Below are 12,749 nucleotides of genomic sequence, written 5' to 3'. Positions count from 1 at the left end.
GCGTATAAAGTGGTCAGCAACTGATTATGTGTATTTTTTTTTTTAAACACCCGTAACGAGACATATATAATTTTGATTGTCACTTTGAGCTCTGTATCTGCAAACACATTTCAAACGAAAAATGTGAAACAAATCTCTTTCCCAATAACTCGCATTATAAATCTTTGTGCAATTGAAAATCTTGAAAATAATTTCCGTTAATCTTTCACAATACTCGCGTTTCTCAATTCCGATCTTTAGGTCACCGTGCTTGCTAATTTTTCTTCTTTCCGCGATTTATTTTCGACTAACGCGCGCAAAAGGCGCACCATGCGCGGAATCGCGCGCAAGGATCTTCCACAAAGACCTCGTGCGGCAGCTAAGACGTGCGGGGAAGTTATTCGTGTAATTTATGGCTAGAGTGCCTCTCGACTACGACGAGGTCGCAAGCGCTGACGTTCTTCTATTTCAAAGTGCGCTCCTTGAAGTTGTTATGAGAATACGAAAAGCGTCCGGCCTTTGGACTCCTTTGGAACGATATACTGCACCGTTTTCTGAAAAAAGCACGAGTGTCTCGGTAAACTGGTGAATATTGACAGACTCTTCGCTCTAAAATATTTAATTCGATACCTAAACCTGGGTTACAAAATAAACTCAAATTGAAATAAAATAATTTTATCCTCTTTCTAATTAACATTGATGGTTGTGCAACACAAGACAGTATATCGTTTTGACGTCTGCTGATTTACCACTTCCGGTGGTTAATCTGCGAATGCCTTTGCCGAAAGACGGGACATATTCCTTCCCGTGCACGGAACGTCGCGTAATCCGGCAATCTCGCAAATGTGGCGAGCGTTCTATCGACTTAATTGCTTTACCCTCCTTAAATTCACAAGGCAGCGGGAACTTGGCTCGTGTACTTTGCCTGTCAGACTCTGCTTCTTCGTCGGGTGTAGCGGTACGGGCATGGGGGCGCACCGCGTGGATCGTTCCTTTTCTTTTTGTCACGACCATCCAGTTTTTAGACGTATCGTAACGACGACATTAGTATCGCGTGCAACAGCTCGTGCAGCTTTTAACGAAGCCGAATGCTCGCGGAAAGCGGCGAGCTGACAAGATTGCGGGCGTGCACTTTGAAATAGCAGAATATAAATTAATGCGCCAAAACGTTGCGTTACTCTTCGGTTATATTATGCTACTGTATGGTGTTACTGAAACGAGATATTATTTGTTCTCTTATTTATCGATACTATAAGTACAAGTTATCGGTGAACATGTTTCAATATACTTATTGAAGTTACAGTTAATTTATTAAGGTGACATGGACATTGTGTATTTATATCTATGTATCATCAGCCAAATGTGTTTATTAATTTTTTGCAACTCGAACCACTATAAAGGTTGTTCGAGCAAAAGCGATGCATTCTGGATTAATATTGTTTCTCTCCATCTCCCATTGCTTCACGGTTTATCAGATATATGTACCTATGGGACACAACATTTCCGATGTTGCGCCGCTAATACATTGCGCAACGATAGCTCCGATATCGCGAACATTAAGAATTCAAAGAGACACGATTTTATTTTCGGTATCACCAACTGCTGATCTGAATTCTCGTCGCTGAGTGTAATCGCTATTCTCATCCCGAAGTGAATATTTCATATGTATATCGAGATATCGTACGCCTGAGAAAGTCAAGAGCCATATTTTTTTCTAATAATTGGTTTTTAATAATAACAGCATTAAAGTCATAGAACTAAATAAAAATAAAAATCTTTATTAACGTTGGTATCTGGTTATTTTTAAATGGATTGTTTATAAATTGTGTAAAGGGGAGGAAGGGATTGGTACCAATTAGTTTTCTGAAAATAACTCAGCAAATATTTACGCGACGCAATTCTTATCCACATCAAATTAGCCGAAGTTCTATCAATCACCTTATAGGTAGAAGTTCATCTGGTGTATAGAACGAACGTAATTCACAACTTATTGAAGAAAATAAAAAAGGCGTTTGTGAGATAGCGGGGGATCGTAAAATTCAAGCATTAAGAAAACTAAAAAAAGGCACTTTTAATTATAAGAAATTATAAATTAATGAGCCTTCGTAGATCGTACGCGTTAAATGCCAAAAAGAAGATTTATGAACATTTTATAAAATATATTTTATTTAAAAAACATTTTTTTCTTTTTTATAATTTCTTTAATGCTAAGTAAGCATGATGCAACATCCACTATGAAGTTGGAAAGTCACAAGAGCAGTTTACGCTCGTAATGCAAATGACTCACGACTATCTCACGAACCTTCTTATTATGTGATACAATTTTATATGCCGAATTCATGCACAGCACAATTTAATTACATTATTTGAAAGCCGCATTCAAAGCTTTCAAGCTACACTAAAGTGAAAAAATTAATATCTAACGTTCTTTTCAAAATTAAATAAAGAGTATACACTTGTAAAAATCGCTGCTTCCTACAAAATTGAAATTTAGCTTTTAAGAACGCAATGAATACTAATGACCATTAACTACTCTACAATGTTTAAATAGACTACGTCTATGATCGAGTCACAAATATTAAATAACAAAAGAATAAAATTAATATTTAAAAAAATACTCATTACATTATATGATTCTTTAATACAAATATTTCTATTAGCTGAATATACGTATATTTTGTATAAATCACGAATTAATCTTATTTGATGAATCAATATTGCGCTCACAGATTGAATTACTAAATCCGCATTCTGTGATTAAATTTGATCTCCTTGGAGCCCAACATCTCGTCGCGAGGGAGACGAGCGGAAAATGTTTGTGCGAAAAATCTCTTTAACACTCGTACAAACGGGGAGATGATGCAGCGCATCGGGGAGTAGCCAACTCTCGAGTTTGGGGTCCTGTTGACTTACGGTTCGTTTATCTGTCGAACGAAGGCGAGACAGAGAGCGGCGGTAGTCTGTTTAATGAACAAGCCTGAACGGTTTGATTTGCATTGCGCGCAGTCACGCTCCGCTCGCGGTGCGAATTTCAACGTAGCAACTTCCGCTACTCGGTGGCCACCTGAGTAACGTGAGATACTTGCACGATGACGTGGAACCCGCCCTGGGACGCGTAATGCGCCCGGGTGGAGAGTGCTTTAAGGGACATTCCTGTCGCGCCTGCATCGCGCCGTTGCGTTATCGCGATTCAGCGTCGAGTACTGCCATCGAATGACAGTTTCCTGTGTCAAAGCATACCCGGCCGCCGTTACACAACGTGATCAACCCCGGATGCAACCCGCCGTTCCCTTCCCTCCCACTGTCCCTCCGCCGTTTGCCAGTCTTCTTCCATCGAGAGCCGCGCAATTCGAGCAGCAAATGCAATATTGTGGCCTCGCCGCCGAGACACTTGAGACAAAATGGCACGCTTTCGCGCGCGATTTGTCCCTTTTTTTCTCCTGGTGATTTTCAAAGGCTGCACTTTCCAAGAGCTCTTAGATCCTCTTTTCGTGCATCGTTTTACATGTATTTAATTACTTGAGCAGCTTAAGAGATTCTTCAAATTAAGCAATTATATGGACTCTTTAATACACTCATTTTGAAATTTCTTTTTAAATTCAGATTGTAACATGCGTTTTTTATTTTCACGTTTATATGCAAAAGTTTATTGTAAATTTTCAGTTTAATAAAAATAAGTACAAATATACATAAACATTTGCAAATATTTATAAGTGTAAGTAAACATATATATATATAAATATACATAAATGTCGAAATATACATAAATGTTTGTAAATTTTAGAAAAACAGAGCAGAAAGCAGCTAATACATATATGTATTTTATTTTATTTTTGTTTTCATACAATAATTTTAATACTGAAAAATTGAAATTTTGCTTTATGTCGTCTGCTGCTACATACATGTATTAGGAGGTATCGAAAATTAATATTATTTTAAATAACTTGTTTGCAGTTTTGTTTATTTATTATTTATTATTTATTAAATATTATCATTGCCATGATTTTCTGTGCGATTTTTCAATGATTAATTTAATTCCTTTCTCGAATAAGCTAATCAGCTTTGATTTGAAAAATAAATAAGGTGATTCGAACATCACTTGCTCATCCAAAAGCATTTTTTTCATAAAAAGTAATCCAATGATAAAAAAGGGAATACTTGCCATTTTATAATTTAATAATAATATAAAATATAAAATTTATAGTTTAATTTTTTAATTTTTTGTACATTTATTTTTTATACGTCTATTTTTCTATATACATATATGGTCGAACGTTATCGCATTATCACACTGTCAATCAAAGTCGTTTAACTTCTTTAAATAAGGAATTAAGAAATTGATGAATAAGTGAACCATTACAAAAAATAATGGCGGTTACATTATTGAATAAGTAATAAATTATATTAATAAAATTACTGTTTCAATTATTTTTAAAACCATTGGTTTTCTGATTTTTCTAATTACCTATACATAATAATAATTTTTTTCTGCCATGCAAAATTGCATTTTATTTAACTTGATGAAGTATCGATAGAGCATTACTTTAGTTTTATTAGTCCGCATCGTGTTTCTTTTTTTCTCTTTGTGCACGGCACTCGTCAAGTGACTTTTCCATTTGTTCGTACTCACGAGTACCTCTTCGCATTAGTCGATGGGACAAATGTGAAAACGAGATGCCGTTTCGCGGCTCATGCAAGCGCGACCAATCATGCTGACCGTATGATCAGTAAGTGGAAACGGACGAGCACGCGTCCGGCCTATGAAATCGGAGTCAAACTTGCGAGCGGGCGAATGTTTATTTGAAATAGGATAGCCGGTCAGGAAATTGTGTACGCTCCTGATTTCAAAACCCGAGTGAGAGGGATTCGAGTATTGAACCCCGAACGAGCGACTGACGAAAAATTGCACCCATTGTTTGCGGTTCGGTTGTAATCATTTGGAGACAATTAACAATTGACTTTGTGCGATACGAGAAAAGTCGATAAGTGTGTGCGAAAGAATCCAATAATGAAAACAATACGCCGTTTAAATCAAACTATATCTGAGATTAAAGTAATTTGTGTGAAATCTCTTTCGATATCGAATAATTACGTTATAAAAGAATAATTTAAACTTTTTTTAAGCCGTTGCCGTGTCCGACTATATGTAGGCACAATTAGAAACATTTTTGTTTTGCCAAACGAATTATCTAGTCGATGAGAGATCGACCATCAGTCACCGTGTTTATTTTTCCTCGCGATCCTATAAAAAAAATCCCATAAAATTCGTATGATTTTTTCAATATTAAAAACGACGGCGCACGCTGAGGAGAAAAACGAGTACTGCGACGTCTGTGCAGCAAAGCGCCATCCGACCTACAACCTCTTATCTTGCAACTCTACCCTCACCTCTCACGGCCGCTGCTCCACCTTTGAAATCTTATCCGCCGCTACGTACGACCTTCTCAGAATTTATATTAAACAACCGACTCCCATTATTGGTTTATTCGTGTGTTTGTCAGGCAAGGTAGCGATCTATTCGGCGCGAATCTCGCATGATCGCTCGAGAGCGCGTGAGAGTCTCTTTTTCACGATTCCTCGCTAACGCAATTCGCTTACGTGCAATATCAACCTGAGACTCAACGAGATAACACCATCTTGTCCCGGATAAAAATTAAATCTTAAATTAAAGCGTCCGATGACTGAGACGGATCGAATGGTTATTGGAAAATATACATGCCTGGATTTGAGATCAAAGTATCAAATGCCCATTATTCTCTGTTTAACGTGCATCATATTTTAATGTATTATGATTACGTTTTGTATAATTATTTTTATGGATTTAGCCTAAAGTGCAATTGTAATTTTAATTTAGACAGTAACGACGATAGTTTTCATAGTTTTCATAGTTTTATTCGTGTATATAACAATCGACGTTTCTTTTCTTTGTGCAGCTTGTTCTTCGACCGAGTTCATATGCAGGAACGGGCAGTGCATCGACAGTAACAAATATTGCGATGGCGTGCAGCATTGCCACGATGGATCCGATGAACACAACTGCCGTAAGTATGGTTTCCACATCCGAAAGATGATCGTCCGCACTCATCACAGTTATTTGCATGCGCATGCAATTTAGACTCGCGATGGTGATGTACGCGCATTGTAGCTTGAAAATTCATATGTCTTCTAATAGCGTACTTAACGTAATGATAACTTTGTTAGTTAGTTAATTTCAAATTAATATTGCACTTTTGTGTTCCTCTGCAACATCCACAATTTCCAAACCATTAAACCCTCTCATGCGAGCTGTGCACAACAAATTGTCGTTAATCATGCAGAATACAAGTTTCATACATCTCCGAAGAACGTCTATTATTTTTATATGATAAACACGCTGTACAATACTTTTAAAAGCAAATTGAGAACGATTATATAATACTAATTCGGAGGTATTGCATGCGAAAGGGTTAATTACAGCGAGCAGAAGCAAGTTTGACAAGATTGTACTGGTACATACGAATCTATAAGATCCGCGTGCTGATAAAGTATCTTCATGCGGAATCGTGAACAGATACTAGCGACGCCCTTGCACATACCGATATTATTTATCGCTGGCTAACACCGCACGGCAGACCTGCATGCGACTGCGCCGGAACTAATGGTCGCGAACTGGTCCCGACGTATTACGATGAGCTCAATAATTATAATAGCTGTGACAATAGCGTGCTCGGGTGAAGAAGAAAAAAAGGACATAGAGGGTTGTGGTGGGTGGCAGTGGTTGACGTGGCGTTCTTCGGCCTCGCGTTTAAGGCCGTTGCACCCGTGCACCGCATCGACATCCGTTTTCCCTCTTCGTTCAATCCCAAACATCCCTCCCTCTCTCGTCGCCCTTTCCAACTACGTTAGTTTATTATTTCCGTCGTCTTTCGCGGAGGCACGCTTCGTGATCGGTCCGTTGTATACGACCATGCACATTGCTAACTATTCGCGGTCGTTAAAGACCCAATTTTTTAAGAATCGAGAACATTTTACGATCGGTGAGTTGCGGCTGGAAACATCCTGTGCAAATTTTGAGCGTGATTCGAGCGGGAATGCACTCGCTTTCCATTCCTTTGCAGTACCTGTGCCAAAAATCAAATCTGCATGACGTAATTCATTTTTTGCACCTCTACAAGATTAATTACATAAATTATTCTCTATGGACACAGTTGAAAGAAGACATCTTTATATCTGCTGCTTTTACGTCGTAACGCAAAAGAAAAAATGTTGCAGATATCAAGTTTAAATTATTTCGCAATTTATATCGTAATAATCGCGCTGCAAATTGCTATTTTATGCAGCAATAATCCATTAGCGGAAATAACCGTAATGAGGAGGGAGCAACACGTTCGGTGACGCGTGTCATATTTATGTGATTTTACGACGCTTACACGTCCATTTGTGCAGAAGCTAACATCGTGATAATGACAATTGTGGTGCGCGAGCGTACGTGTCAACCGCCGAGAATCGATCGCCGATTTCTTATTCATCATCTCGCGTAACTTACCGCACATCTCATTAGCGGCGTAAATGCCGCTAACGTGGAAGCGCGAAGGACGATTAAAAAGAGAAAAAAGAAGATGAAGCGCGAGGCGGAACACCCTTTCCCCGCCCCTGCGTCCCCCGCGCCAAATCCAGGATGGCCCCCTGTCGAACCAGATTTACTCGCGTTTATTAATCCGCCCTAATAACCGGCCGCAATTTTAATCCGACGTTAATCTCCCACGGGCCGTCGGCCGAACGTCGCGGCCCGGCCCTTCCATCACGCTCTGCCCCGGAATTTCGCATTTTCACCGCTTTAATCCAATTTTGATTCGTGACGAGAGCGTCACGCGCCCCCTCCCCCCTTCCCTCGCCCGCCAAACTTCTCCGCCGCGAAAATCGGTCGCGCCGGCCGCGAAATCGCGTCAGAGACCGCACGCGAAAGTCATCATCCACGCTAAATCCCCGCGCGAGATTACGTTTGTTTCTCGCGGTGCCGTCGACGATGTTATACGCTACGCGTGTCATTATGCCGGCGGATGATATTTTAGAGGGTTGCGGCTTATTTTGACGAATCCGAAAGTTTTAATGGCCACAGTATGAAATTTGCTGGAAGACACTGTCACGTATTTACCGACACGCGAAGAAAAAAATATTATACGCCATATCGTATCGATTATCTCGAAATAGTTCGCAATTACTTTGGAATTACAGAGTTTATCTGATTCAGCAGTTAAACCGTTAATTTCTCGAGTGCATACGGAGGATCGTTTCTATACTCGGATGTTCGCGCGAAGCAAATCGCCTCGAGCAACGAGCTCGTGAGCAGATTATTGAACTCGCGACTCGTTTGCAATTCAATCGTCAAATGGGCGAGGCTCCGGGGCAGGCCTTGAACTTAAGATGATGTCAGAAATCATCATTCGCAACTTACGCCGTTTCATCGGCTATTCACGACTCGGAACGTGATATTTAACGCCCGTTTTCACGGTTTGTTATCGCGATTGTCCGAGTTTAGAACAAATTGGAATAAAAAAAAGAGCAGATTTTTGCGACATTTCACGTCGTAGCAGATCAGTTAATCTCGTAATCGACCGCATTAACTCGTATTAACTCTCTCCATGAAAAATTTGCAACCAATACATTTTTTATAATCGATAGCTGTCACTCTATTCGACGACAATTAAGCGAGTACAACTGAAACTTCCGTAATTCTATGCCACCGCTTCGCTCGATGGCACGAGATGTGAATTATTTATTTCGCATCGCGGTTTGAACATTGATAAAGTGCCATTCTATTTTTTTCATAATTTTTTGGTTTCTGGTTTCCATTGCTTTGATTTTTTTTTTTTTGAGGCGGTCGATTAATGTTTTTTTTCTACGCGACCAGAATGCTTCAGCTTGATGATCGTAATGAATATTTTGGTAGAAGGAACCAAATGCGAGCGAATTTGCGCGAGAAAGCATTACGAGATACGTGAGACACGTGCCACTATTCTCCCTCATCCTTCCAAGCTTTACGTGGACGATAATTTAGCGTTTTCCAGAGAAGTGTTGGGACTCTATCTCTCTCTGTCGCTTTCGCTCGTAAAGAACTTTCCACTACTCTTCAATCGCTGTCCCTTGCGAATTCGCGCGACTTACGTCTGTCCACGTACGTGTGTTTCTGTGTGTGTTTCGTCCCTGCGTGTATTTGTGCAATAACAGTCGTCGACTTGGTTAAATGTAAAGGCAACTGTTGGTCGTCACGCAGTGTCCTTCCGCGGCGAGCAGGTTCTTTCATGTTCTTCCATCGTTAACTAATTGCCGCTGTAAATTAGAGTACGGCGAGAGGGAGCACGACGATTGACGTAACTCCTTGTTCATTTATAATCTCTTTTCTGTGAAATTTCTTCAAATACGTGCTAATTAATGGCCCAGTCACTTGGGCGCGCTTAACGCGTTTCGCTCGGCTACTAATTAGTTCATCTTCGGGAACTCCTTTCACGCTATCTTATATCATCGGGCCGCGATCCTACGTCAGAATTGTTGTTTTGTTCTCTCTCCAGTTCGGATTATCCCGACATCTTAGGTCTGTCTTCCTCAACTGCACTCCCTATATTTAACTTGTGTGATAATAATACGAATAATCTGTAAACTTTAGAAAAATAGCGGAAAATGATAGAGGAGGAAGTGGTACTACATGACCCTTGTACAATTACATTGGCCACTCGTAATATCTACGTTTCTTTGGTGACAAATTTTAGCTTTTACTTATGAAATTATTTAATGGCCTGCCATTACGTAGTGGCACTAATGTGCTAATACCTGTTATAAACCATTTTTACTTTTAAGCATTTTTTTAATTTTTTTCAAGATTTTGGCATTTTTACACATGCTTCCTTATTATTATTATTTTTTTTTAATTTGAACATATTGTTACACGAATATATGTACACTCGAATGTTTCTTTTTTTATTTAACTTTTTATTCGTCCGCACACATTTCGAGTTATGCAAAAACAATAGCTTAGCTCTTTGCTAAGTTGGTTAAGAGTGTGCTAATGCCTCAACAGATAATACGACTCTTTCAAAGTTTTCGTATCGAAGTAATTATTTGATAAGTTAATTCTACTAATAATTTATAGTTTAGAACTGTAATTCCACCTCCTCTATTATAAAAAAAAAGTTATAGATGCAGTTGAGCAAAATGGATCTAAAACTTGGTGTTGCTAACTTGCTTCCCGTGTTCACTTACAAGTGAAGAACCTAATTCAATCTGTTCTCTTCTTGAACTTCTTGAGCTAGGAATGCAGCTTAATTTACTCATCGAGAAATGGAATCATTTTTCATTGTTTCCGCCGTCATTTGTATCTCAGTGCAGTGTATGCCTAATCGTCGTCAGCATCATTCTCTCTCAACTGTGTTTGTTACGTGTCTTCTCTCAAATTGACCTGTATCAGTCGAATCATCGTGCCGTTCTCGGCGACATAAAGACATAAATCTTCCCAGATTAGCCTAAGTGCAATTCTTACAGCCTGCAAGGAAGACCAATTCGAATGCGCGCCTGGTTATTGCGTGCCCTTATCACGACGCTGTGACGGATACACGGACTGTGTCGGTGGAAGGGACGAACAAAATTGTTACAACATGAGTACGAATTATCACTATTTACTCCAATCAGCTGCGAAACGGCTGCACACTCGCGCGAAACATGTAAATCAGTTACGCGGCGTTGGAATAACGCAGTCGCACATCTGCGCGCGAAATAGCAGCTTGACGTTTGCCAAGAAACTCGTTTGACTCGTTAAATTATTTCGCAAGAAAAATGTCGTTACAAACACCTCTTTTTTTTTATTATATCGTGGATATCAAACTGCGTATGTTGCGCAAGCGTAGCCGATGACATTCCAGGGTCGCGTTACGAACGGTCACCGTGAGATTCCAACGCCGGTAATTGCGCGGGAGCACGAGGCAACGGAGAGAAGTTTAAGCGTTTATTTTCTGCTTTTTGCCCCGTGAAATTTTGTAATCGAAATAAAATTGCATTCGATCCGATTTCAAGAGGCATCAGTCTCGTGTTCCCGCGCATCGCATGATTCGCAATACACACGCACACGAGAGACGCTAGAGAGAACGTTTCGCAACACGCGCACCTCCGCGGCGCGGGCGCGGCGTCAGAGGTAGGTAAATATACGAATTCTATTGCATCTTTTTGGTACATGGGTGGAAGGGTTACGCGAATTTTCCTGAGCGTGAGCGGTGCCTGCGCAGCATGAGACTTGAGCTCCTCGCATTTTTAACTCATTAGGAAGTAGCGCATGATAATTTACGCACGACGCTGGTTACATCATAAAGTTATGCAGAAACTCGCGAACAGGTATTCGCACTTGCGATAACGCGGCGGCGATTCTTGCGCTTAATTATTCATGGATGTGTAGTAGCGCATATGGCCGCAAATTTACTCCGCAAAACAGTCACGGGCGTTAACAGTGATACGCGGAATAACTGTTATCCAACTGTCGCGAATAAATTAAATCTCGGCGGATAAATTAAATCCACTCGAAAGAAACTCACGCGTTTTCCGACACGTTTCGCGACAGACATTAGTTTCACTTATAGTGGACCGATTTGAAATGTGAACGTGGTAATTAGATGACTAGACGAGTTTCATAATTGTAAAAATCAAGATTTTATTCACTTTTGCAGTCGAAGAACTGGATAGTTTTAATAACTTACGACTTTAAATACTTTTTAAGCACGTTACGAGACTGTCACATTTAGGGCAACGTGAAATTTTAAACGGATCAATCGATTTTTTGTTATTTATAGAGCAATTTTCAGATTTTACGTGTTCGCAATGCGATGAACAGCCGGAGTCACCGGCAAGCATACGCGAGTAACGCGACACTATAGCCTATATTTACCATAGGTCAAGTGGATTTCTGCAAATAGTTGCCATTTTTAATTAACTAAAGCGGGCTATCGAATATTTCCGAGCGTGGCATGTATTCCATTGATTATTGATATCGCGTAAATTGAATATGCTTCGGTAACTCGTACAAATTGCGACAATAATCAATAAAACTCGAGTCGATAGCCCTCCTGTTACTTTGTCGGACAGAGAATAAAAACTTTTAACTAAATCAAGGTATCGCTGTGTGAAAGCGCTATCGTATTATCAATGAGGATATTTGTTGCGCGAATTTTTTTATCGGTTTATCCACCCTTTCCTATCTCTTTTTTCCCTCCTTTATTTTACTCATACATGTTTTTATTTTTTCCCCTGTCTCTTTTAAATAGCACGATGTCGAGCGGATGAATTCGAGTGCGCCATCGGTTCGTGTGTCAGCAAAAATGCAAGATGCGATGGACGTAACGATTGTTTCGATCATTCTGACGAGTATAATTGCAACGGTTTGTTTATTTATATTACTTTTTTTTCTTTATCCTGTCGATACTTCCTCTATATTGAGTTTTTGATCTCATAAGCTTCTAATAAATAAAACATATTTAAATCGAATAATTATTTTCTTTTTTACTGTCAAATTCGAACATTTTTGAACGATAAGAAAAAGTTGAATTTTTTTGTCTTTCGAGTAATTGTTATGACATAATTAAAATTACATGGAAAGAATAATTTTGCTAAAATACGGGATTAAAAATAATTATGTTGAATCATTAAAAAATTTATATTGGACGTTTAAACTAGTTACTAAAATGTCAAAACTTTTGCAGCATTATTATTATTATCCTCGAATGTCTTACATAATAATTTTGATAGTTGAACAT

General features: G+C 39.3%; 1 protein-coding gene across 29 annotated transcripts in view; it reads left to right on the top strand.

Annotated features, from left to right (window-relative positions):
- The window catches only part of LOC105197149 (basement membrane-specific heparan sulfate proteoglycan core protein), a 166,399-nt gene that overhangs the window by 109,138 nt on the left and 44,512 nt on the right, over positions 1-12,749 (top strand). For 27 of the 29 annotated variants that reach the window (XM_039457991.1, XM_039457993.1, XM_039457994.1 and 24 more), the window contains exons 10-12: positions 5,913-6,020; positions 10,495-10,611; positions 12,261-12,374. In XM_039457991.1, the coding sequence (XP_039313925.1) occupies positions 5,913-6,020; positions 10,495-10,611; positions 12,261-12,374 (339 nt within the window). The remainder of the gene's footprint in view (positions 1-5,912; positions 6,021-10,494; positions 10,612-12,260; positions 12,375-12,749) is intronic. The other 2 variants (XM_039458017.1, XM_039458018.1) reach the window with 2 other exon arrangements.

The sequence above is a fragment of the Solenopsis invicta genome, chromosome 15 (assembly GCF_016802725.1).
Source record: "Solenopsis invicta isolate M01_SB chromosome 15, UNIL_Sinv_3.0, whole genome shotgun sequence".
In the NCBI taxonomy this organism is placed as follows: Eukaryota; Metazoa; Arthropoda; class Insecta; order Hymenoptera; family Formicidae; genus Solenopsis; species Solenopsis invicta.
This window is presented reverse-complemented; position numbering and strand designations above follow the sequence as displayed.